This window comes from Salvelinus fontinalis, chromosome 30 (assembly GCF_029448725.1).
Source record: "Salvelinus fontinalis isolate EN_2023a chromosome 30, ASM2944872v1, whole genome shotgun sequence".
NCBI lineage: Eukaryota > Metazoa > Chordata > Actinopteri > Salmoniformes > Salmonidae > Salvelinus > Salvelinus fontinalis.
In genome coordinates, this window is record NC_074694.1 from 11,697,239 (window position 1) to 11,725,053 (window position 27,815).

The following is a 27,815-nucleotide window of genomic DNA, read 5'->3' on the forward strand; positions in this document are numbered from 1 at the left end:
CACATGACAGCCCAGCACTCTGGACGGGGTACACATGACAGCCCAGCACTCTGGACGGGGTAAACATGACAGCCCAGCACTCTGGACGGGGTACACATGACAGCTCAGCACTCTGGACGTGGTTCACATGACAGCCCAGCACTCTGGACGGGGTAAACGTTACTACCAAGCACTCTGGACGGGGTAAACATTAGGTTTAATTAAATTGCAATTCAATGGGTGCACAACAAATGCCTCCTCAGTCACATCTTACATTTCAGAGATTAACACACACACACCCGGTAGCTCCAGTCTGCTTGGCGAAGCATCAGTGCTTCACAGCTGAGATGAGCAAAACCGGTTTCACTGCAGCAGCATCTTAGCTTGCTAGGAACGGGAACCCATGCACACTCAAACATGGGCTGTGTCCCAAATGGAACTCTATTCTCTATATAGTGCTCTACTTTTGTCCAGGGCCCACAGGGTGCCATTTGGGATACACAGATAGTACGCTGGAACATCCAGTACGATGTTAGTTTCGGTCACATAGACATGCTTGTGGGGTGCAGCATTGCCAGTATGTGAAATATTTATCTTCAAAATGTGTGGAGTTGAACATCTCCCTAGCCTGACTGACCCCAAGGCAATGTTCTGGGAAAGTGAGGGGATGAGCAAATGTGAAATGAAGTTCAAGGTGTGTGTGTGTGTGTGTGTGTGTGTGTGTGTGTGTGTGTGTGTGTGTGTGTGTGTGTGTGTGTGTTTGTTAGTGCTGTGTCTGATTAAATAAGGGGCTGACTGAAAACTGTTGTCTGGGGCTGAATTCCCAGTGATCTCAGTGGATCTTTCCAAAATCTACCCCATGGTCAAATGTTGTGACGGAGGCTAATAAGGGAAGGCTACTGTAGCAGGGAGAGAGGGGGGAGGGGGGGGAACATTTTATTGTTTTATCTGTCTGGAGCAATTACAGTATGACAAGTGTAATTGAAAGGTGAAAGGTCACAGTGCAACCTTCAATATCAAGTCCCATACACACTCAGGGGCCACGCAGACAGACACCTGAGGGATCCAGCTCTGGTTGAAATAAAACTAACAACAATATCCTTTCTGAGAACACTGTGACCTGTCCTTTTAAAAGACATGAGGGAGTGTGTGTCCATTTGTGCATCGGTGCGTGCGTGTGCCGTGACTCGCCGTCGGTCGTGCCTACATAAACACCGCCAGTGTCATCTCGTGGAGGGGGTGCAAATTAAAAGCCAACGTGGCTCATTTAGCCCTGCTGTGCCATACCCTGCCACCCTGCCAAACACAAACTACAGTAGCTAGCTAGAGAGACTGGCAGCATGAGAGAGAGAGCCTGATCCTTTAGTTCCGTTGTGGGTGAGTGATCACACATGAGATCAGAAACCATGAGATATTCACAGGTTCCTCTAGAAGTTTAATTATTGGGTCAACTTCATACGTCCTCTAATGTTCTCCTTGAGCTGGGGTGCTATTTGGAAAAGATAAGTATGTGTGTGTACACACACATTCCAGACTGAAAATGTCAAGGTTACAACTGATTACAGTATTCAGGTGTGGAGGGATATGGAATGGCAGTAATTCTGTGGTCGTCTGGTCTCCATGCCAACTAAGAGGGTCTAACTCGGCTGGCGTATGGATTTTACTACCCTGCTGCCAGCTATCAAGGTGACCCAGTCTGTCCCATGGTTCTCAATGTCCTCTTTTTGTATCATACTTAATGTCACCCTATATGCCTCCACCCACACCATCCCTGTATATAGCACTCCAGTAGTATAATATACAGTGCATTCTGAAAGTATTCAGTCCCCTTGACTTCCCCTAATTTGTTACATTACAGCCTTATTCTAAAATTATTTAAATTGTTTTCATCAATCTACACAATACCTCATAATGACGAAACGAAATATTTTATTTTATATATAGACGTTTGCAAATTTATAAAAAAATAAATATCACTTTTACATAAGTATTCAGGTCCTTTACTAAGTACTTTGTTGAAACACCTTTGGCAGCGATTACAGCCTCGAGTCTTCTTGGGTATGACGCTACCAGCCTGGCACACATGTATTTAGTAAGTTTCTCCCCTTCTCTGCAGATCCTCTCAAGCGCTGTCAGGTTGGATGGGGAGCGTTGCTGCACAGCTATTTTCAGGTCTCTCCAGAGATGTTTGATCAAGTTTAAATTCAGTCTCTGGTTGGGCCACTCAAGGACATTCAGAGACTTGTCCCGAAGCCACTCCAGCGTTGTCTTGGCTGTATGCTTAGGGTCGTTGTCCTGTTGGAAGGTGAACAGTCGCCCCAGGCTGAGGTCGTGAGGGCTCTGGAGCAGGCTTTCATCAAGGATCTCTGTACTTTGCTCCGTTCATCTTTCCCTCAATCCTGACTAGTCTTCCAGTCCCTGCTGCTGAAAAACATCCCACAATGCTGCCACTACCATGCTTTACCATAGGGATTGTGCCAGGTATCCTCCAGACGTGACGCTTGGCATTCAGGCCAAAGAGTTCAATCTTGGTTTCATCAGACCAGAGAATCTTGTTTCTCATGGTCTGAGAGTCCTTTAGGAACCTTTTGGCAAACTCCAAGCGAGCTCCAAATGTGCCTTTTACTGAGGAGTGGCTTTCGTCTGGCCTCTCTACCATAAAGGCCTGATTGGTGGAGTGCTGCAGAGTTGTCCCATCTCCACAAAGGAACTCTAGAGCTCTTTCAGAGTGACCATCGAGCTCTTGGTCACCTCGCTGAGCAAGGCCCTTCTCCCCCGATTGCTCAGTTTGGCTGGGCGCCCAGCTTTATGAAGAGTCTTGGTGGTTACAAACTTTTTCCATTTAAGAATGATGGAGGCCACTGTTTTCTTGGGGACCTTCAACGCTGCAGAAATGTTTGGGTACCCTTCCCCAGATCTGTGCCTCGATACAATCCTGTCTCGGAGCTCTACGGACAATTCCTTCAACCTCATAGCTTGGTTTATGCTCTGACATGAACCGTCAACTGTGGGACCTTATACAGACAGGTGTGTGCCTTTCCACATCATGTCCAATCAATTGGATTTACCACAGCTGGACTCCAATCAAGTTGTAGAAACATCCCAAGGATGATCAACGGAAACAGGATGCACCTGAGCTCAATTTCGAGTCTCATAGCAAAGGGTCTGAATACTTATGTAAGTAAGGTATGTTTTTAATCCATTTGTTAAAATGTTTTTAAAAAAATGTATATATATTTTTGCTTTGTCATTATGGGGCATTGTTTTCCTCAAATATTTTAAATACATTTTAGAATAAGGCTGTAACATAACATGTGGAAAAAGTCAAGGGGTCTGAATACACTGTACACAAGAAAATAAGTCAGCTACCACAAACACATTTCTCACACATACAAAAGCAATTTACTACCCAGTACCCACGTGTCTTGTTCCATCAGACAGTAAGGAAGCCTCCAGCTCAACACAGACACACGTTACAACGGCAGCTCTGAAGAATTTGAATGAGCAGTGATGCAGAACATCATTGCCTAAGGCTAAAGCCTGCATTAGAAATCCACCCATGCAGCACAGAAAATCCAGCTATTCTTACACTCCTATGGACCATCTCTGATGTTATCCCCCTCTTCTACTCCTATGGTCCATCTGATGTTATCCCCCTCTTCCACTCCTATGGTCCATCTCTGATGCTATCCCCCTCTTCCACTCCTATGGTCCATCTCTGATGTTATCCCCCTCTTCCACTCCTATGGTCCATCTCTGATGTTATCCCCCTCTTCCACTCCTATGGACCATCTCTGATGTTATCCCCCTCTTCCACTCCTATGGTCCATCTCTGATGTTATCCCCCTCTTCCACTCCTATGGTCCATCTCTGATGTTATCCCCCTCTTCTACTCCTATGGTCCATCTCTGATGTTATCCCCCTCTTTCACTCCTATGGACCATCTCTGATGTTATCCCCCTCTTTCACTCCTATGGTCCATCTCTGATGTTATCCCCCTCTTTCACTCCTATGGTCCATCTCTGATGTTATCCCCCTCTTTCACTCCTATGGACCATCTCTGATGTTATCCCCCTCTTTCACTCCTATGGACCATCTCTGATGTTATCCCCCTCTTTCACTCCTATGGTCCATCTCTGATGTTATCCCCCTCTTTCACTCCTATGGACCATCTCTGATGTTATCCCCCTCTTTCACTCCTATGGACCATCTCTGATGTTATCCCCCTCTTCCACTCCTATGGTCCATCTCTGATGTTATCCCCCTCTTTCACTCCTATGGACCATCTCTGATGTTATCCCCCTCTTCCACTCCTATGGTTTATCTCTGATGTTATCCCCCTCTTCCACTCCTATGGTTTATCTCTGATGTTATCCCCCTCTTTCACTCCTATGGACCATCTCTGATGTTATCCCCCTCTTTCACTCCTATGGACCATCTCTGATGTTATCCCCCTCTTTCACTCCTATGGACCATCTCTGATGTTATCCCCCTCTTCCACTCCTATGGTCCATCTCTGATGTTATCCCCCTCTTTCACTCCTATGGACCATCTCTGATGTTATCCCCCTCTTCCACTCCTATGGTTTATCTCTGATGTTATCCCCCTCTTCCACTCCTATGGTCCATCTCTGATGTTATCCCCCTCTTCCACTCCTATGGTCCATCTCTGATGTTATCCCCCTCTTCCACTCCTATGGACCATCTCTGATGTTATCCCCCTCTTCCACTCCTATGGTCCATCTCTGATGTTATCCCCCTCTTCCACTCCTATGGTCCATCTCTGATGTTATCCCCCTCTTTCACTCCTATGGTCCATCTCTGATGTTATCCCCCTCTTCCACTCCTATGGTCCATCTCTGATGTTATCCCCCTCTTTCACTCCTATGGTCCATCTCTGATGTTATCCCCCTCTTTCACTCCTATGGTCCATCTCTAATGTTATCCCCCTCTTCCACTCCTATGGTCCATCTCTGATGTTATCCCCCTCTTCCACTCCTATGGTTTATCTCTGATGTTATCCCCCTCTTCCACTCCTATGGTCCATCTCTGATGTTATCCCCCTCTTCCATCTCCTCTGTAAGTGGGCATTACATATGTTCATATGCTATGGCAAAAAATGTTTAGAATTACACAAAATTTGCTGTAAACAAACATTTTCAAGCAGCCTCCTGGAAAAAATGTGTAGAAAAGCAGGAAATTAGCTTTCAAAAATGCTAAATTCTCTCAGCCTCATTGCAAAATAGCATGAGATTAGCTATAAAATTGCTAATTTCCCTCTCTGCTCTATGGCAGTGTAGAATTAAAGGAAATTTGACTTAAAAATACAAAAACCTCGCCTCCTGGGTGGTGCAGTGGTCTAAGGCACTGCATCGCAGCGCTAGCTGTGCCACCAGAGACTCTGGGTTAGAGCCCGGGCTCTGCCCCAGCCGGGAGGTCCATGGGGCAATGCACAATTGGGCTAGCGTCGTCCGGGTTAGGGAGGGTTTGGCCGGTAGGGATATCCTTGTCTCATCGCACACTAGCGACTCCTGTGGCAGGCCGGGCGCAGTGCATGGCAGTGGTGTATGCTGACACATTGGTGCGGCTGGCTTCCGGGTTGGATGCGCGCGGTGGTAAGAAGCAGTGGTTGGTTGTGTTTTGTTTCGGAGGACGCATGGCTCTCGACCTTCGTCTCTCCCGAGCCCGTACGGGAGTTGTAGCGATGAGACAAGACAGTAACTACTAACAATTGGATACGACGAAATTGGGGAGAAAAAGGAGGTAATAAAGAAAATACAAAAACCTCAACCTCATTTCAAAATGTTTAGAAAAGCATGAAATTAGCTATAAAAGACTGCACATTGTCATATTTGCCCCATGGTAAAATGTGGGTAATTGTAGGAAGCTAGCCATTAACCCCCCCCCCCCAAAAAAGTATTATAATATCGGGTTAGGGGGAGGGGGGCCCTTGCTCAGACCTTACGGGGGCCCTGTGAAACTGCGGTACGGCACTGCATTACATGCCTCTGCTAAGCCTCTGTCAATTATTGGGTGAAAACTGCCATGCCAGAGTGTCCTCAAGGGAGGGTCATTCAGTGCCTGTGCGTGTCTGTGTGTAGCCCATTTGCCTTTCAGATGAGCCGTTATCGGTGTGCAGGCTCACACAGTGGTGCAACCCACTGGAGCCAGGGAGGAGGAGGAGGCACTTCCGCAGCCATATTTGGAAATGTGGGAAATCCCCCTGCAACCTAGCACCTCATCTCTATTCCACACTGTGTGGCTCGTACCACTAGAGACCTGAAGCTACGCCCAAGGTCAATGTCTCATTAGGAAGCTGAAATGGTGTGGAATCATCATCATCATCATTAACTCATCATGTGCATTTAAGAGAGAGAGAGAAAGATCAGTCTGTTCCTGCACACAGAAACAACCCCCTCCTCTCCTTCTCTCTTCCCTTCTCATCTCTTCTGTCTCTCAAATCTGAGATTCTATGTCAGTCTAAAAGCTACTTGCGGGAGGGAGGCAATTCCACACACACACACACACACACACACATTCTTCCACAGTTATGTTTCTCTCATCATCTAATTACGACCAGAACCCACACAGCAATTTCAAGATGGAGGGATAGAAAAGATGTCTCTTCTGGTATCTCCCCGCCACCTCTCCAATACCCCCCCACCCCGCTAAACCGCCAGCTCTAATACCCAGCCACCACTCCAATACCCTCCCCCCTTCTAAACCGCCACCTCTCCAATACCCCCTCCCCCTGCTAAACCGTCACCTCTCCAATTCCCCGCCACCTCTCCAATACCCCCCCACCTCTCCAATACCCCCCACCCCGCTAAACCGCCAGCTCTAATACCCAGCCACCACTCCAATACCCCCCCTGCTAAACCGCCACCTCTCCAATACCCCCTCCCCCTGCTAAACCGCCACCTCTCCAATACCCCCCACCTCTCCAATTCCCCCCCACCCCGCTAAACCGCCACCTCTCCAATACCCCCCACCTCTCCAATACTCCCACCCCTCTAAACCGCCACCTCTCCAATACCCCCCCACCCCTCTAAACCGCCACCTCTCCAATACCCCCCACCTCTCCAATTCCCCCCCACCCCGCTAAACCGCCACCTCTCCAATACCCCCCACCTCTCCAATACTCCCACCCCTCTAAACCGCCACCTCTCCAATACCCCCCCACCCCTCTAAACCGCCACCTCTCCAATACCCCTCCCCCGCCACCTCTCCAATACCCCTCCCCCGCCACCTCTCCAATACCCCTCCCCCGCCACCTCTCCAATACCCCCCACCCCTCTAAACCGCCACCTCTCCAATACCCCCCCACCCCTCTAAACCGCCACCTCTCCAATACCCCCCCACCCCGCTAGACCGCCACCTCTCCAATTCCCCGCCACCTCTCCAATACCCCCCCACCCCGCTAAACCGCCACCTCTCCAATACCCCCACTCCCCTCTAAACCGCCACCTCTCCAATACCCCTCCCCCGCCACCTCTCCAATACCCCTCCCCCGCCACCTCTCCAATACCCCTCCCCCGCCACCTCTCCAATACCCCCCCACCCCTCTAAACCGCCACCTCTCCAATACCCCCCCACCCCGCTAGACCGCCACCTCTCCAATTCCCCGCCACCTCTCCAATACCCCCCCACCCCGCTAAACCGCCACCTCTCCAATACCCCCACTCCCCTCTAAACCGCCACCTCTCCAATACCCCTCCCCCGCCACCTCTCCAATACCCCTCCCCCGCCACCTCTCCAATACCCCTCCCCCGCCACCTCTCCAATACCCCCCCACCCCTCTAAACCGCCACCTCTCCAATACCCCCCCACCCCGCTAAACCGCCACCTCTCCAATACCCCCCCACCTCTCCAATACCCCCACCCCGCTAAACCGCCACCTCTCCAATACCCCCACTCCCCTCTAAACCGCCACCTCTCCAATACCCCTCCCCCGCCACCTCTCCAATACCCCCCACCCCTCTAAACCGCCACCTCTCCAATTCCCCCCCACCCCGCTAAACCGCCACCTCTCCAATACCCCCCACCTCTCCAATACCCCCCACCCCTCTAAACCGCCACCTCTCCAATTCCCCCCCACCCCGCTAAACCGCCACCTCTCCAATACCCCCCACCTCTCCAATACCCCCCCACCCCTCTAAACCGCCACCTCTCTGCATCAGAGAATTCTAGAGGAGAATGTCAGGCCATCTGTGAGCTGAAGCGCAGCTGAGTCATGAAGCAAGACAATCCAAAGCACACAAGGCTACATGAAAATGGTTAAAAAGCAACAAATGTGAAGTTTTGGAATGGCCAAGTCAAAATCCAGACCTAATCCCAATTGAGATATTGTGGCAGGACTTGAAACAAGCAGTTCATGCTTGAAATCCCACAAATGTCACTGAGTTAAAGCAGTTTTGCATGCAAGAGTGGGCCGACGTGAGAGGCTGATCAACAACTACAGCAAGCACTTGGTTGCAGTAATTGCAGCTAAAGATGGCACAATCAGTTCAAATAAAAATTTAAATTCGTGTTTGTCACATGCGCTGAATACAACAGGTGAAATGCTTAGTTTACAAGCCCTTAACCAACAATGCAGTTAAGAAAATACCTAAAAAAAGCGATAAAAGTAACAAATAATTAAAAGAGCTGCAGTAAAATAACAATAGGGAGCCTGTATATATACAGGAGGTACCGGTACAGAGTCAATGTGCAGGGCACCGGTGTTGAAGTAATATATAGGTAGAGTTATTAAAGGGGCTTTGCATAGATAATAACAGAGTAGCATCAGCATAGGGGGGGGGGGGGGGGGGGGGGGGGGGGAGGTGGTAATGCAAATAGTCTGGGTAGCCATTTGATTAGATATTCAGGAGTCTTTGGCTTGGGGGGGTAGAAGCTGTTTAGAAGCTTCTTAGACCTAGACTTGGCGGTCCGGTACAGCTTGCGGTGTGGTAGCAGAGAGAACAGTCTATAACTACGGTGACTGGAGTCTGACAATTTTTAGGGCCTTCCTCTGACACCACCTGGTATAGAGGTCCTGGACGGCAGGAAGCTTGGCCCCGGTGATGTACTGGGCCGTACACACTACCCTCTGTAGTGCCTTGCGTCGGATGCTGAGCAGTTGCCATACCAGGCAGTGATGCAACCTGTCAGGATGCTCTCAATGGTGCAGCTGTCAAACCTTTTGAGGATCTGAGGACCCATGCCAAATATTGAGGGGGAATAGGTTTTGCCTATTCTCCTGAGGGGGAATAAGTCTCCTGAGGGGGAATAGGTTTAGCCGTGCCCTCTTCACGACTGTCTTGGTGTGTTTGGACCATGTTAGTTTGTTGGTGATGTGGACTCCAAGGAACTTGAAGCTCTCAAATTGCTCCACTACAGCTCCGTCGATGAGAATGGGGACGTGCTCGGTCCTCCTTTTCCTGTAGTACACAATCATCTCCTTTGACTTGATCACATTGAGGGAGAGGTTGTTGTCCTTGCACCACACGGTCAGGTCTCTGACCTCCTCCCTATAGGCTGTCTCATCGTTGTCGGTGATCAAGCCTACCACTGTTGTGTCATCAGCAAACTTAATGATGGTTCTGGAGTCATGCCTGGCCGTACAGTCATGAGTGAACAGGGAGTACAGGAGGGGACTGAGCACGCACCCCTGAGGGGCCCCCATGTTGCGGATCAGCGTGGCAGATGTGTTGTTACCTACCCTTACCACTGTCAGTTATTGAGTGTAAGGGGGAAATTACTTTTTCCACACAGAGGAATTGGGTGTTGCATAAATTAATAAACTCAGGTTCCCCTTATCTAATATTAGGTTTTGGTTGAAGATCTGATAACATTCTGTATATTAAAAAGAGAAATATGAAAGAGGAAAAATTCTGGCACTGTAAATAATAATTTTTAAAGGCTGATAGAACTGTTCAGAGGGTTCTAGAAAGCCATTTTATCATCTAAAAGGTTCTATTGGTAGAACCCTTCAGAGGTTTCTAGGTAGAACCATATACGGGGGGGGTTCTATGAATTACACTACATAGAGGGTTCTAGGGAGAACCCTCTGCAAAGTGTTCAACCTAGCACCAAGAAGGGTTCCCTATGGGGACATATAAAAAAAAAAACTATATTGTTATGCTTTGCACCTTTTTTCTAAGAGTGCACAGACAGTTCTATACCTAGCTACTACTCTGCTGGTCCAGACAAAGCTCTGTAGCTAGCTACTACTCTGCTGGGCCAGACAAAGCTCTGTAGCTAGCTACTACTCTGCTGGGCCAGACAAAGCTCTGTAGCTAGCTACTACTCTGCTGGGCCAGACAAAGCTCTGTAGCCAGCTACTACTTTGCTGGTCCAGACAAAGCTCTGTAGCCAGCTACTACTCTGCTGGTCCAGACAAAGCTCTGTAGCCAGCTACTACTCTGCTGGTCCAGACAAAGCTCTGTAGCCCTCTACTACTCTGCTGGTCCAGACAAAGCTCTGTAGCCCTCTACTACTCTGCTGGTCCAGACAAAGCTCTGTAGCCCTCTACTACTCTGCTGGTCCAGACAAAGCTCTGTAGCCCTCTGTCTCAACTACAGTTGCAGAAGGATACAAAATACATGCAGCACTGATTCATTCGAAAAGAAAATCACTGGTTTTAAACTAAAGGTCCACCGATTAATCGGAATGGCCGATTAATTAGGGCCGATTTCAAGTTTTCATAACCGATCATGGCCGATTACATTGCACTCCACGAGGAGACTGCGTGGCAGGCTGACTACCTGTTATGCAAGTGCAACAAGGAGCCAAGGTAAGGTGCTAGCTAGCATTAAACTTATCTTATAAAAAACAATCAATCTTAACATAATCACTAGTTAACTACACATGGTTGATGATATTACTAGTTTATCTAGCTTGTCCTGCGCTGCATATAATCGATGCGGTGCCTGTTAATTTATCATTGAATCACAGTCTACTTCTTCAAACGGGTGATTTAACAAGCGCATTCGCGAAGAAAGCACTGTCGTTGCACCAATGTGTACCTAACCATAAACCTCAACGCCTTTCTTAAAATCAATACACAAATATATATCTTTAAACCTTCATTTTTAGTTAATAGTGCCTGTTAACAAGAATTTAATTTGAACTAGGGAAATTGTGTCACTTCTCCTGCGTTCTGTGCAACAGAGTCAGAGAATATGCAGCAGTTTGGGCTGCCTGGCTCATTGCGAACTGTGTGAAGTCCATTTATTTCTAACAAAGACGGTAATTAATTTGCTAGAAATGTACATAATTATGACATAACATTGAAGGTTGTGCAATGTAAAAGGAATATTTAGACTTAGGGATGCCACCCGTTAGATAAAATACGGAACCCTTCCGTGTTTCACTGAAAGAATATACGTTTTGATTTCCTGATTTGACCATATTAATGACCTAAGGCTCGTATTTCTGTGTTATTATATTATAATTAAGTCTCTGATTTCATAGAGAAGTCTGAGCGGTGGTAGGCAGCAGCAGGCTTGTAAGCATTCATTCAAACAGCACTTTCCTTCATTTGCCAGCAGCTCTTCGCTGTGCTTCAAGCATTGCGCTGTTTATGACTTCAAGCCTATCAACTCCCGAGATTAGGCTGGCAATACTAAAGTACCAATTAGAACGTCCAATAGTCAAAGGTATATGAAATACAAATTGTATAGAGAGAAATAGTACTATAATAACTACAACCTAAAACTTCCTACCTGGGAATATTGAAGACTTATGTTAAAAGGAACCACCAGCTTTCATATGTTCTCATGTTCTGAGCAAGGAACTTAACAGTTAGCTTTTATACATGGCACATATTGCACTTTTACTTTCTTCTCCAACACTTTGTTTTTGCATTATTTAAACCAAATTGAACATGTTTCATTATTTATTTGACACTAAATAGATTTTATTGATGTATTATATAAAGTTATAATAAGTGTTCATTCAGTATTGTTGTAAGTGTTTTTATTTAAAAATATATATATAATTTTTATAAAAAACGGCAGATTAATTAGTATCTGCTTTTTTTGGTCCTCCAATAAAATCGGTATCGGCGTTGAAAAATCATAAAATCGGTCGACCTCTATTTGAAACGATCCCACTGCATGGAGCCAATCCTAACCTAACTGGTGCACTCTGGTGGGTGGTCTGTTAAATACTGTAGCCTACCATCCACATAAAGCACTCTGGTGGGTGGTCTGTTAAATACTGTTGTCTTTCCACATTGGATCAGAGAATTCACTCAGAATGACCTAAGAATAATTAATATGTCCGCTGTGGCACCTCTGCTGCTGAGTCACTGTCTATGTCCCAAATGGAAGCCTATTCCCTATATAGTTCACTACTTTTGACCAGGGCCCAATAGGTCTAAAGTAATGCACTACACAGGGAATAGGGTGCCACTTGGGACACATGGCACAGGCTGATGGTACTGATTGCTGCTGTGGTAGAAATATGATATCATGTCATCCTAGGGCGCAGACTGTAGAGAGTTTGTGTTTAAGTAATTATGTCTGGGTTAAATCTGATTGAACTGTGTTCCTTTCACGGGACAGGACATTAATCTGAAGAGATTGACGAGAGAGAGGGAGCAGGCATTCTATCCTCCTTTCATCCCTATATCCTCTGCATCCCTTCATCCACACCCTAACGACTGTCCTGTCTCTCACCAGTAGAGGACTGGGACGACAGCTGTCCTGTGTGTCACCCGTAGAGGACTGGGACGACAGCTGTCCTGTCTGTCACCCGTAGAGGACTGGGACGACAGCTGTCCTGTGTGTCACCCGTAGAGGACTGGAATGACAACTGTCCTGTATGTCACCCGTAAAGAACTGGGACACTAGCTGTCCTGCTGTCCTGGCTGAGACACACAGACAGGAGCATGTTATTAACAGACCATCGATCATTTAGAGTAGTGGTTTATAATTGCCTTGTGCTTCTGCATTGTAACATATAGGTAATAACTCACACTTGCCTACAATGTCTAAAAACCACAATGGATCTCCACACATTTGAGCACCCTAGAATTCAATTTAACCAACAAGGTTTTACAGTGAACACTCCAAAGAATATGGAACAACATTTCACAATGGAAGCTACGACCTTATTGTTTTTCAGAAGTATATATATATATATATATATATATATATATATATATATATATATATATTTGCAGACATCAATGACGGGTAGTGAGTAATGTATATGTTTTTGAGGACTGTATTACATGTCAACAGGAAATAGGTATTTAAACCGCTTGGTTGAAGTGTGAATATCTCAGTAAACTGGGAGAGGGGGGGAGACAGAGAGACACAGACCAAGAGACCAGCATGTAGCCTAGTGTCTGTATACATCACCCCGCTGATTTATGACAGTATCCTTCTCTGAAAACAAAATCTCTACCAGAGTTGTTGTCAACAAGTGCTGTAGCGTGCAGTGAAGCCTTGTGTGTCTTTAAGATGTAAAACTCGTCCTTGCTTATACCAAACAATATGTACAGTGGAATGTACGGTCAACAAAGACTGAGGAGAGTTCTCTGGGGAGTGTTAAATATCATAGCCACACACAGTTCTATTGAATAGAAAAACCTCTAAAACGTTTTCGTTCCATGTTTCATGAGCCTTGAAAATTAAAGATCCCAGAAAATGTTCCACACGATCAAAAAGCTTATTTCCGCGCACATTTTGTGCACACATTTGTTTACATCCCTGTTAGTGAGCATTTCTTCTTTGCCAAGATAATCCATCTACCTGACAGGTGGGTCATATCAAGTAGCTGATTAAAACCGCATGCTCATTACACAGGTGCACCTTGTGCTGGTGACACTAAAAGGCAACTAAAATATGCAGTTGTGTCACACAATACAATAGTTGTCTCAAGTTGAGGGAGCGTGCAACTGACATGCTGACTGCAGGAATGTACACCAGAGCTTTTGCCAGATAATTTCATGTAAAATTCTCTACCATAAGCCGCCTACAATGTCATTTTAGAGATTTTGGCAGTACGGCCAACTGGCCACACAACCTCAGTCCACATATAACCATGCCAGCTCAGGACCTCCACATCTGGCTTCTTCACCTGCGGGATCGTCTGAAACCAAACACCTGGAGAACAGATGGAACTGAGGAGTATTTGTCTGTAAAAAAAAAAAAAAAAGTCCTTTTGTGGAGAAAAACTAATTCTGACTGGCTGGGCCCATGGCTGCACCCCTGTCCAGTCACGTGAAATCCATAGATGATTAGGGAAAATGTATTGATCTAAATTGACTGATAATCCTTATAATGGACTGTGGCTCAGTAAATAGTTGACATATGTGTTTATATATTTTTGTTCAGTATATGCACACACTATGTACAAAAGTATGTGGACACCCCTTCAAATGAGTGGATTCAATCATTTCAGCCACACCTGACAGGTGTATATATAAAAAAATATATTTAAAAATAAAATCGAGCACAGAGCCATGCAATAGCCATACAAACATTGTCAGTAGAATGGTCTTACTGAAGAGCTCAGTGACATTCAACGTGGCACTGTCATAGGATGCCACCTTTAAAACAAGTCAGTTCGTAAAAAAATTCTTCACTGTTAGAGCTTCCCCCGTCAACTGTAAGTGCTGATGTTGTGAAGTGGAAACGTTTAGGAGCAACAACGGCTCAGCTGCGAAGTAGCTCGCAGAACGGGACTGCCGAGTGCTGAAGCGTGTAAAAATCGTCTGTCCTCAGTTGCAACACTCACTACCGAGTTCCAAATTGCTTCATGCTTCACGGTGGGAACCACACATGCAGAGATCATCCGTTCACCTACTCTGCGTCTCACACGGACATGGAGGTTGGAACCAAAAAAACTCAAATTTGGACTCAGACCAGGACAGATTTCCAACGGGCCAATGTCCATTGCTTGGGTTTCTTGTCCCAAGAAAGTCTTCTAATTGTTGGTGTCCTTTAGTAGTGGTTTCTTTGCAGCAATTCGACCATGAAGGCCTGATTCACGCAGTTGATGTTGAGATGTGTCTGTTACTTGAACTCTGTAAAGCATTTATTTGGGCTACAATTTCTGAGGCTGGTAGCTCTAATGAATGTATCCTCTGCAGCAGAGGTAACTCTGGGTTTTCCTTTCCTGTGGTGGTCTTCATCAGAGCCATCTCTTTGCTTATTTCAGCTGTTCTTGCCATAATACGAACATTATATTTTACCATATAGGGCCATCTTCTGTATACCACCCCTACCTTGTAACAACACAACTGATTATCTCAAACGCATTAAGGAAAGAAATTCCACAAATTAATTTAACAAGGCACACCTGTTAATTGAAATGCATTCCAGGTGACTACCTCATGAAGCTGGTTAAGAGAATGCCAAGAGTGCGCAAAGCTGTCAAAGGCAAAGGGTGGCTACTTTGAAGAATCTCAAATATATTTTGATTTGTTTAACCCTTTTTTGGTTACTACATGATTCCATGTGTTAATTCATAGTAGAGATGTCTTCACTATTATTCTACAACGAAGAAAATAGTAAAAATAAAGAAATCTCAAATGAGTAGGTGTGTCCAAACTTTTGACTGGTACTGTATGTTTTGACTATGACAGTTTACAAATCAAAGGTAACACAAAGTAACTTAGTCTCCTCAACTACTTCAACAGCACAACCTAGGCTACACTTATGATAAACAAGTTTTGGTTTATTTAATTCCATTTACAAGTTGTCAATGTATTAATTGTGTTTTGTTTGGAGCGCTCCTGTCAATGTTGAGTAAGGACACGCACCTGACTACACATAGTAGGCCTAGGCTAATGTACTGTAGGCTTATAAAACATGCCCAATTGGGAATATGATAGTATTGTCTTAACTCACCACCACTAATGAGCTGTGGGAGCATCTCAAAAGTAATTTTTTCACTTCAAAACAGCAAGTAAAAAAAAGTATAATTTTACATCTATTAAGAGTGACAATAGTTCCTCAATGTAGTCTATTTGAAAAATCTTTCCACCTCTGTTTTTCGATAACCACTCCTCATGAAAGGGAAAAGAAATGTCATGCTCTGATTCACTGGAAACGTCATAAGTAATCAGGTAGACCTACTTTGCGCAAATAGCCTGCAGCTGTGTCTGGAGATCACTAGCATGGGACACTGAGGGTCCAGAATATTTGATAGAATTTTGATTTATAACCTGAACCAGATTACAGTGAGAAGCTTCCTCTTAAGCAGACAGCTTTATGAAAACCAGTCAATATTCAGATATCCAAGAAAGTATAGCTCTCGGTTTACATCACATATACGGTCAAGCATTTCACACATATTATGTTGAAACTGACTGTTAGCACTTGGTGGCCTATAGCAACACCCCAAAAGAAAAGGCTTTAGATGAGGCAGGTGAACCTGCAACCACAACACTTCAATAACACTTGACATACAATCTTCTGTAAGCATTACATGGATATGGCTCTGAATATATACAGCAACACCTCCCCATGGGCATTCCTGTCTCTTCTATCCTTGTATTGCAACTGCTGTATCAACGGAATTATCCAAGTCAGTCTCAGACATGGTTAATATATGAATGTTATCTGATGTTAGCAAGTTACTGATTTTATTAACCTTATTTTTAAGGCTACATATGTTAATATGGGCCATTTTCAGCCCTTTTCTGAGTAGCTTATCAGAGATAGACATAATATGGAAAAAGAGCAAACAAAGCAAGAGACAAAAAACATTTAACAGTCCATTAAATCAGTTGGGGTGTGTAAGTGTGTGTGTGTGTGTGTGTGTGTGTGTGTGTGTGTGTGTGTGTGTGTGTGTGTGTGTGTGTGTGTGTGTGTGTGTGTGTGTGTGTGTGTGTGTGTGTGTGGTGCTGGGGTTGAAGGTACGAAACTCATAGGCTTGGCTCCCTCATCCCTTCCAAGCTTCTGAGAGGGAGGGTGGACAATGAGCCTGTCATAGTGGATGTAAGCAATGTCCCACTCGCTCTGGCAGCTTGCATGGCTGTGATAATTTATTTCCTCTACTGGTGCACAGGATAGTCCTCGTTGAGGAAGATGTACATTCCTCTCAAGTTGTGGTCTCTTTCCAGAACAGCTACATTGTCATTGAACCTCAGGAACTTGACAACTATTGGCATGGGCCTGTCACCTGGGCCGGTGGTGAGTTCAGTCCAGTGGCCGTGCTCCACCTCAAATCTTCCTGTGGTCCATCTTCAGTTTCTCAGAGATCATTTCCCTCACCTTATCCTCAGACTCCATCCAGGTCTCATGTGGAGATTCAGCAATTCCCTCCACAACAATGTTGTTCTGCCTTGATATAACAATGATAGAGAAATCCGATTTTCATGGCTTCACATACAGAACTGATGTCCTCTCAATGACTTACAGATTGCTGTCATCTTGCCATTCTCCTGTTTAATAAACTCATTGAGCTCACCCTGGGAGAACTGCAAACTGTTCTTCAGGTCTTGGACCTCGCTGGTCAGGTCGTCAATTATTTTATTAGTTGAAGCTATTTTATTGTAACAACTTCTTTTGAACAATTTTTGTTATTTTAAAACATCCTTCACCTGGTAATAGCGAGAAACCACTGTCCTCAATGGTACTCCCACCAGCTTTGGTCTTCGCCATGGTAGCAATGTTGGCTACGCTGTTACTCCATACAGTACAAGACTGGGCAGTTCGCAGGGAAGATGGATGAGCAGCAATCAAGACAGCCACAAGCCCTCCCGGGTGGCGCAGTAGGCCTCCCGGGTGGCGCAGTGGTCTAGGGCACTGCATCGCAGTGCTAGCTGCGCCACCAGAGTCTCTGGGTTCGCGCCCAGGCTCTGTCCGCAGCCGGCCGCAACCGGGAGGTCCTTGGGGCGACGCACAATTGGCATAGCGTCGTCCGGGTTAGGGAGGGTTTGGCCGGTAGGGATATCCTTGTCTCAGTATGTAAAAATGTAATAAAATGTATGCACTCTACTGTAAGTCGCTCTGGATAAGAGCGTCTGCTAAATGACTAAAATGTAAATGTAAAATGTAAGCCCGGGACAATCCATGGTCCCAGCCATAAAGGCTAAACACATCGCGGGTTGCGTTCAAGCCCTCAAGAAAATCCTGGTAGCTTGATACGCAGCTAGGTTAGCTGCTACGCCAAGCTGCTCCTCAGACCCTTGGTCGGCAAGATCCCTGGACAGATTGCAGCGGTCCCAGCAACTGATGCCAACCACGTCGCAGGATCCAAACTCAAGAGTTAGCTAGCTAGTTACCATACATTTTTCAATAGAACACTTTTTTCAGAGACTTTCAAAACAACAAACCGAGCGCTCCCATAGTACGCAGTCAGAGTAGTCATTTCGCCGTGCATGTACAATTGTCCCTAAGCATTACCATCCTGTGTTGACAGATGCAGGCGTACTGATAAACTTTCCTCCAGTGTGAATGCTTGCCAACGTTTTATAGTTAAGCTACGTATCATTTACAGAGATGTGTAGAATACAAAAAATCTGTACTTAGGTAAAAGTACTGCTACTTAGATTGTAATTTACTCAGGTAAAAGTAGCCTTCTTAAGAAACTACTCAAGTAGGACAAAAAAAAAAGTATCCGGGTATAAAACTACTTAAATACTCATAATAAATGTAGATGTTATCTGCAATAGTTTCGAGTAATATAAAACATTTTTTTGGGGGGAGTGACAAGGTTGTCATCTGATAGATTTATAATATTATATCGTCACTATGTAACTGAAGTGATCTGATAAGGAAGTACAACCATTAGAGGACCAGTATAGCCCATAGAGTAACTAAAACATTCAAAGGGCAGTGAGTGGGCCTGATTCTAACCCCATGCCAACTCTGGCTGTAACCGCTGGACCACACAGGCACTGAGACAACCAATCAGTCATTGGGCATATTGCTTGCCTTAAAACATACAGTACCAGTCAAAAGTTTGGACATACCTAATCATATGCCCAGTGGATCTACAGTTTTAAATGATTGTGCAGCCTACAAACATTGCGTCCAGCTGTCTCCTGGTAGCGATTCTAAAACATGAATTCAAATCTTTCTGCTGCAGGACGAAAAGGGTAAAATGAAGATCCGACATCTGTACCCGACAACACCCAACACTACTCGCATGGTGGGCTGTGCAAAGAAAACAGACTTAACCAACCACACACTTTGTTCTGGCAGGTGTAAAACAGCCTCAGGATACAGTTTACACATTGCCTATAGCCACTAGTAATACCACTGTGATGTCACAGAGACTACAACTGCATCCCAAATGATGCCCTATTCCCTATATAGTGCACTACTTTTGACCAATTCCCATGGGGCTTTGGACAGAAGTAGGCTAATGACTCATCCAGAGTTACATTGTGCTGCTCAATCGATCTCTGTATACTGTACAGTCAATCTGAATCTGCAATCCTAAAGGTCGTTTGTGGCTTTAAAATGATGGGCGTTGTACAAAAGAAATCAGCGATAGGATCGTCTCTAACAAATCTGACCAATCTGAGTATTAAAGTTGATACTGTCATGTAGGCCGGCGGTGGCCCAACCCATCGGTTTCTCCGACCAATCAAAATGTGTTCGTATTCCAGAAGACATTGGGGAGGGAGGAAAATCCAGACTCATCGTGGAGAAGAAACATTCATGGGCATGGTGTTTGGCCGGAGCCATGTGGACGGGTAGACAGGCAACAAAATGTGTGCACAATTTTTTATAAAAATTTAACTAGGCAAGTCAGTTAAGAACATATTCTTATTTACAGTGACGGCCTACCGGGGAACAGCGGGTTAACTAGCGTGTTCAGGGGCAGAACGACAGCTTTTTAACCTTGTCAGCTCTGGGATTTGATCCAGCAACCTTTCGGTTACTGGCCCAACGCTCTAACCACTGGGCTACCTGCGCCCCACTATGAAATGAATAGGGTTCCATTCGACACAACCCGGGACTGTTTCTTACTCCAATAGAATAAATCAGTATATTTGTATAATGTACAGTGCATTCTGAAAGTATTCAGACCCCTTGATCCCCCCCCCACATTTTGTTATGTTACAGCCTTACTTTAAAATGGATGAAATCGTTCCCCCCTCATCAATTTAAACACAATACCCCATTTTCAGGTCTCTCCAGAACTGTTCAAACGTGTTCAAATCCGGGCTCTGGTTGGGCCACTCAAGGACATTCAGGGGCTTGTACTGAAGCCACTCCTTCCTTGTCTTGGCTGTGTGCTTAGGGTCGTCATCCTGTTGGAAGGTAAACCGTCGCCCCATTCGGAGGTCCTGAGCGCTCTGGAGCAGGTTTTCGTCAAGGATCTCTCTGTACTTTGCTCCGTTCATCTTTCCCTCAAGCAGGACTAGTTTCCTAGTCCCTGCCGCTGAAAAACATCCTCACAACATGATGCCGCCACCACAATGCTTCACCGTAGGGATGGTGCCAGGTTTCCTCCAGACGTGACGCTTGACATTCAGGCTAAAGAGTTTCTCATGGTCTGAGAGTCCTTTTGGCAAACTCCAAGCGGGCTGTCATTTGCCTTTTACTGAGGAGTGGCTTCCGTCTGGCCACTCTACCATAAATGCCTGATTGGTGGTGATGCAGAGATGGTTGTTATTCTGGAAGGTTCTCCCATCTCAACAGAGGAACTCTAGACCTCTGTCAGGGTGACCATCAGGTTCTTGGTCACCTCCCTGCAGAAATGTTTTGGTACCCTTCCCCAGATCTGTGCCTCGAAACAATCATGTCTCGGAGCTCTACGGACAATTCCTTCCACCTCATGGCTTGGTTTTGGGACCTTATACAGGCAGGTGTGTGCAATTCCAAATCATGTCCAATCAATTGAATTTACCACAGGTGGACTCCAATGAAGTTGTAGAAACATCTCAAGGATGATCAATGGAAACAGGATGCACCTGAGCTCAATTGAGTCTCAAAGCAAAGGGTCTGAATACTTGTGTAAATTAGGTATCCTTTTTTTTTTGCAAAGATTTCTAAAAACCTGTTTTGGCTTTGTCATTATGGGGTGTTGTGTGTAGATTAATCAATTTTAGAATAAGGCTGTATACTTTCCGAATGCGCTGTAAAAAAAAATGATATGCATAATATATACCCGTGATTGATTGTGACTCTTTCATATTCAGATGTTTGCTTTCATCATATTTGGTGATGTATTTCAGCATACCTCACTGAGATGGAGCGGGCTAATAGCACTATTGAAATGATAGCAATTATCTCAACACAAAGCCAAAATGCATTTAACAGATCATCTGCGGCTAATGGAAAAAAAATCTAATTTAATGGATAAACTCTCTCGTGGACTACCAATTGAGCCAGGATGATTAAGCTTTGACATACCCACAAAATGTTGGTGTGTGTAGGACAGCAGAGGTTCTGATGGTTGGTCACAGCAGATTGTCTGGAGGTGGGGATGTCCTCCTTTCATGGCCAAGCCAAGTATATAGGCAGAGGTACACACACACACACACTCACGTGTGAGTCCCAGCACAATGTTGCAGACGGTGTCTTGTATTCTTGGAATCTGAGCGAGCTTGGAGATTACGCAGTCAGCAAGCAGCTGCCAGGCAATAGCAATGACTTCAGAGAGACTGCACCGCACCACACTGCCAGCGTGGCTGCAAGTACACCCCTTTCTCAGGGAATAACAGAGACAACCAACTCCCATGTCTACCTCTTAAACATCATCCCCCTCAGCTCACAGAGTGATGTTCACACCTTGCCTTGATGTAATAAATCATTTTGTTAATACTGTACCATCTGATGGCATCCAGCTGTCCTCCTCCTCAGTAACATACCAGTATCTATGGTTGTATGATATCAGATGGAAGCTGGCACCTCACCGCCTCGTCTGGTCAGGTCTTTGAAAATATTGCTCAGAAAACCAGGTGTTTTAATTGACAAATGCTTACTTTGATTTTGACCTTTACGCCAATTAAGAGTAAGGAGTTGACATAACTATTTCCATAGTCAGTTTAATATAGAATTATTTGTGTACATGTGAACATACTCAGAGACTCACTGAGGCAAACACCACTCTACATGTCTAAGAGCCGCATGCACACACACACACACACACACACACACACACACACACAGAGCCCCCGCCAGTCAGCATCAGTCGCCCCACAATAGGCCCCAAGCCGTGGGTCAGATTACCAGGTCGGCTGCTACTCGCCATCTCTCCCCCTCTGCATCGCTCCAGCACTCCCTCTCTTCTCTCCCTCTGCTGGGCTCTGTAATGAGTCAACCTGCTGGTCAGGAAAATATCTCCACACTGACTGACTGACTCCATAATGACGAACCTGTCATTCTACATCATATTGTAGCGATCCTCACTATATGAACCCTACAATTCCCACCAAGTGAGTGAACTCTATTGGCGCAATGCGTAGGGTGTTTGCCTTTCATGCCAGCGACATGGGTTTGCTTCCCTTCCCCATTCGCTAAAATATCGTCACATCCAGTGACCTTCCCATCAGCAATGCTCTCTCGCTCTCATTTGACTAGCACCTGTTCCTCCTCTCCCTGATCGATCAATAAGGAGCCCCAACATCTCCCACGGGTCATTGAGGAGCCCCAACATCTTCCACGGGTCATTGAGGACCCCCAACATCTTCCACGGGTCATTGAGGACCCCCAACATCTTCCACGGGTCATTGAGGACCCCCAACATCTTCCACGGGTCATTGAGGACCCCCAACATCTTCCACGGGTCATTGAGGACCCCCAACATCTTCCACGGGTCATTGAGGACCCCCAACATCTTCCAAGGGTCATTGAGGAGCCCCAACATCTCCCACGGGTCATTGAGGAGCCCCAACATCTCCCACGGGTCATTGAGGAGCCCCAACATCTCCCACGGGTCATTGAGGAGCCCCAACATCTCCCACGGGTCATTGAGGAGCCCCAACATCTCCCACGGGTCATTGAGGAGCCCCAACATCTCCCACGGGTCATTGAGGAGCCCCAACATCTCCCACGGGTCATTGAGGAGCCCCAACATCTCCCACGGGTCATTGAGGACCCCCAACATCTCCCACGGGTCATTGAGGACCCCCAACGTCTTCCACGGGTCATTGAGGACCCCCAACATCTTCCACGGGTCATTGAGGACCCCCAACATCTTCCACGGGTCATTGAGGACCCCCAACATCTTCCACGGGTCATTGAGGACCCCCAACATCTTCCACGAGTCATTGACGACCCCCAACACCTCTCACGGGTCATTAAGGACCCCCAACATCTTCCACAGGTCTCAGCATCAGGCTGCTCTACCACCACTGAACCTTGAAAGTCGACCTATAGGGGTATGTGGAGGGTTGGGTCTAGGTGTTAGAAACCACTCATAGCATAGCAGTCACTAGGCTCTGGTTACCATATGGACCAGATTTCACAGGTTATTCAAACTCTTGTACCCCTGCACATTTCTCTTCCCTTCCTGAAATCTAGTTTGTTTGGATGGCACAACCTGTCAATCCCAAATGGAATCCTATTACCTCTATAGTGCACTACTTTCTACCAGAGCCCTATTCCAAAGTAGTGCACTATAAAAAAGGTAATAGGGTGCCATTTGGGAAATGCACAACATATTACAGTGCAGTGAAACTGAAGAGTAGCACCTCCGCCCTTGGCTCTGCTAAAGCAGGGCTTTGTTGTGGAAATAGCGGGAGGGAAGGACCTGTCGAAATGCTTTAGACTACAGGGCAGTTTCAAAAAGTTTGGGACGGTCCCTTATTCCCTCAATCAACTCCTCTAGCTTGGTGAAAGAGCGACGGAAAGAGGTAGAGAATTAATATATATGTATTTTTTTAAATCGGTCAAATATCGCCATAGTTCAGAATCTCTAACAAGCGGTGCTTGACTTGGACTAAAATAGGTGTTGACACTCATTTTGTGTGGCAATGCTAACAAGCCACCTTGCTAAAATAAGAGGGTGGCAGGTAGCCTAGCGGTGAAAAGCGTTGGGCCAGTAACCAAAAGGTCGCTGGTTGGAATTACGAGCCAATTACGTGAAAAATCTGTCAATTTAACCCTAATTGCAAAAATGATTTAAATGTAAAAATAAAATAAAAATGACACCGCTATTCTGAGCCTTAATATATTTGTGTAGTCTACTTTCTAAACCATTTAGCTCAACTGGTTACAGCGAAAAACCCTTCCGTGGTCTGACAGAACTCCTTAAACCAATATGACATGCAAATTGAGCTGTCCCGGTCTACCTCGATGCAAACTGTCACTTTGATACACATCCCCTAATTCAAATGAAACTTGGACTGGGGAATTGTGTATACATTTTTTCTGGTCCCCTATGAGCCTATGGCTGTTGCCGTTACTGCACGCAGTGTCCCTCACTGCAGAGAAACAAATCTCTACTTTTAGAGCATTGATGAGACCTATAGATGGGGTGTGATTGTAAATTCCCCAGGTACACCATAGAAGCCAAAGCCGTTATCAATGTTCATTAAAAAGGATATTGTATTTGTTCTAATAGAGAGTAGACTTATCTTGACCTCTGCGTAAAACAAAGTCCGAAACGAATCCAACAGCAACCACGTTATCAGATCTCATCAGCTGACGAGGCTCCACTCATCAAGCGACTTAATCAAAACAATAATCAATGTATTCATTAATGAAGCTGGAGTGAATGGACCGCTGTCTGCTTCTTACCTTATAGACATTCTCCGTTATACGGTGTACTTCGTCAGTCCGAGACATCGTGGAACCTTCTTCAGCCAAAACCATAGACCAGATTTCCTTTAGTGACGGAAGCTTTTCAAAGAAATACTACGAAGGAGAAACAGAGTAGGTGGAAGGAATCGTAGTTAGAATCAATTATTACAGAGGGAGGGGACGCGCGTAATACGAGACTCCGGAATCACCGCTTTTATAAGAAACTTTTCAACTGCGCCCACACTAGCCCACGCAGTCTGGAGGCTATACCACCCGCTGACAGAGAACGCAGGCAGCCTGCTCATAGCTGCTTGCCATTTTAAAGGGATCCGCCTCCTCTCTCGAACACTGCCCACACCGCTGCCTCTGCTCTGCCTCTGCGTAAAAATCATTCATAATACCCGCATGCCTGAATGACTACAGTACAGCTATGCACACATCTCTATACCCAACAATACGATTTCAACAGATTGTGATCTAAGTAAATGAACACATTTTGAAGCGAACACATTTTAGGCAAAACAAATAACGTAAACAGATGGTATAAATAATGACGTAGAGTATCGAACAGTGTACAAAACAGTACAATTGAATAGCTAGCTACCTGTTACAGTTGTGCATTGCTATCCATGTATGCACAGGCTTAGTGGCTGGAATGTAGTAGTGTGTGTCGGTGTAGGACGGCGTCACCTTGCTCGTACAGTATGCTACAATATGTGATGTAGGAACAGGGGAATCCTCCACAATTCATTCAGCAAGTCACGATCTGCACTACAAGAGCCTGTTGGGAAGTCTCTAAAATGTCTAGGCTTTATTCTTTATTGGATATGGACAATAACTATGCTGCTGTTGCTGTTTTCCAGAAACGTATTAGCATTATAATAACGCAGGAGGAAAAAATACAGTACCTTATAGTGTTGAGAGACAAAGGTCACCCCCCCCCCCCCCCCCCCCCCCCTTCCCGCGCCTGACCACTCTACAGAGTTAACCGGGTTTAACTTGCTCTTTTGACAACCCTCCTTCATTAAGATGAGCTCATAATTCAACTTCATAACCCAACGGTAAAAATCAATCTGAAAACCTGAATTAAGTATCGTTAAAGGGCATTTCTCAACATTGCCATTGATTTGCTTCTGTGATGAACAATCTAGTTGGCCCTCACACAGGTGGTTTCCATAATTAAACAATTCAACAATGAGACTGCTTCCTAATTCAATTGAGACAGCCGGTGAGGATAAATAAATGAGGACTATGTAGGAGGAATCAATCAATATCTTTCCCTAGCGACATGTAGCGTAGCAGGAACTGAAGGTAACAACAGCCACTTGAACACTGCCGGGGTGGTTGAGGCTAGTCATTAAAGCAATGATACACTAATAGTAAAAATTAAAGCAATAATACACTAATACTAAATATCAAAGCAATAAGGCACTAATATAGGCGGGGGGGCATGATACATTCTGGTTTTAGCACTGCTGTTCTGCGTCACATGGAAAGGCATTAGAGCAAGCAATTAAGTATTCCCCTCAGCTCTGGTTAGGCCAATGAGGAGGCTTGAACAGAGACAGAGAGGGGAGCCCCATTATTTAGTAGCACAGCCAGGAACATTCTGTAGTCACCTGGACCAGCAACCGGTGTGTGTGTGTCCTTCTGCTACTTCTGCCAACTAGGCCTCAGGAGTGTTGCGAGGTAGGTTGGCAATGAGGGGACAGACACACACCCTCCCACCCACATCCCCCAGGTCATCATTACCTTGCCTTCCTTTGCAGAGCTGGCTCTTTCTCCAACCTAGTCTCAGAGCATTTCGTATTATTCTGTATGTTCAAAAGGCACTTGCACATCTGAGCTATCTTTTTTTGCAGGTGCATGGTAACAGTTTAATAAAATGGAGAAAAAAACTGCACACTGATCTTGATAGTATCACTGCTCTTTAATAAGCTCTGACGAAAGCCGATACGTAAAGCTTTTTAAAAAGCAGTGAAACTATCACGAGCAGTGTGCGGGTTTCTTATTTTTTCTCGTATTATTCTGTATGACACTCCATTTATTATGATATGTTACGTTTCGTATGGTATGCATTAATTTGTGGATGTCCATCACCCATTTGGTATGATATGTTACAAATTACAATTTGTATTATATGTTACACATTTTAAAATTTGAATTTGCGAAATGGATGATATGTTACGAATTCTGGCCAGTGTGCTATCGTTAGCTAGGTTAGGGTTAAGTTTAGGAGTTATGTTAAAGGGTTAGCCAAAAGGGTTAACGTTAGGGGAAGGGTTAGCTAAAACGGTTAAGGTTATGGTTAGGGAAGGGTTAACTAACATGCTAAGTAGTTGCAAAGTAGTAGAAAACTCGCTAATTAGTTAAAATGCTAAAGTTGTCCGTCATGAGATTCAAACTTGCAATGTTTGGGTTGCTAGACGTCTGCATTATACGCCCACCAATAAGTAACCACCTGTCTTATGTAAGCATACAAAACGTAACATGTCATACTAATTTTAGTTTCCGGAATTTACTTTTACTATGTTACGTCAAGTCTGAGACCAGGCTGTTTTATTCAGGACCACTTGAAAACAGCCTCCCACTCACTCCATTTTCCCTGCCTGTAATTGTCCCCCAGGTTCAGATATCTTTTATGAATCATAGAGCACAGCGATTCGCACTGTCATTCATGTTCCCTTTTCCCACCCACTCTGTCTCCCACGCTGTCATTGGCTTGAAGGGGACAATCAGCGACACACTGTATTGCAGCAGATTCATTCAACGGAACATCGGAGTTCACTGTGCAGTCAAAACTAGATTTTTTCCTGTGTTTATATATATATAGTGTAAGAGCTGTTGGAAAAGGTGGGATGGAGTTTTGGCCTTCCATGGTGAAATCACCATGCAGTAAATGAGTTAATAGACCAATAAGAGAGTTCCTAACCTCTCTGGCAATAACAGCTAGCTTTCAGTTTCCCCCTCCCCACTCAGACCACTTCCAGACAGTCCTAGCTAAATTATTGCTCGAGAAATTGCTCTTTGCTAAGAAGCTATTATTATTTTTAATATTTACCATTTGAATTGAAAACAAATCACAGTAAGGTACTTCATAGTTACCCCCAAAATGATTTGGCATTGAGATAAAAACATCCGCATTGGACCTTTCAGTACTTTCCCCAGAAATATACTAATTGTTCCAAGCATT

General features: G+C 45.2%; 1 protein-coding gene across 5 annotated transcripts in view; it reads right to left on the reverse strand.

The window, feature by feature from the left end:
- The window catches only part of LOC129828634 (brain-specific angiogenesis inhibitor 1-associated protein 2-like), a 169,800-nt gene extending 144,468 nt beyond the window's left edge, over window positions 1-25,332 (reverse strand). For 2 of the 5 annotated variants that reach the window (XM_055889726.1, XM_055889725.1), the window contains exon 1: window positions 24,620-24,959. In XM_055889726.1, coding sequence (XP_055745701.1) covers window positions 24,620-24,694 — 75 coding nt within the window. In that variant the 5' untranslated portion in view covers window positions 24,695-24,959. Of the gene's footprint in view, window positions 1-24,619; window positions 24,961-25,226 lie in introns of those variants that run through there. The other 3 variants (XR_008755261.1, XR_008755263.1, XR_008755264.1) reach the window with 3 other exon arrangements.
- Between the last annotated feature and the right edge of the window lie 2,483 nt (window positions 25,333-27,815).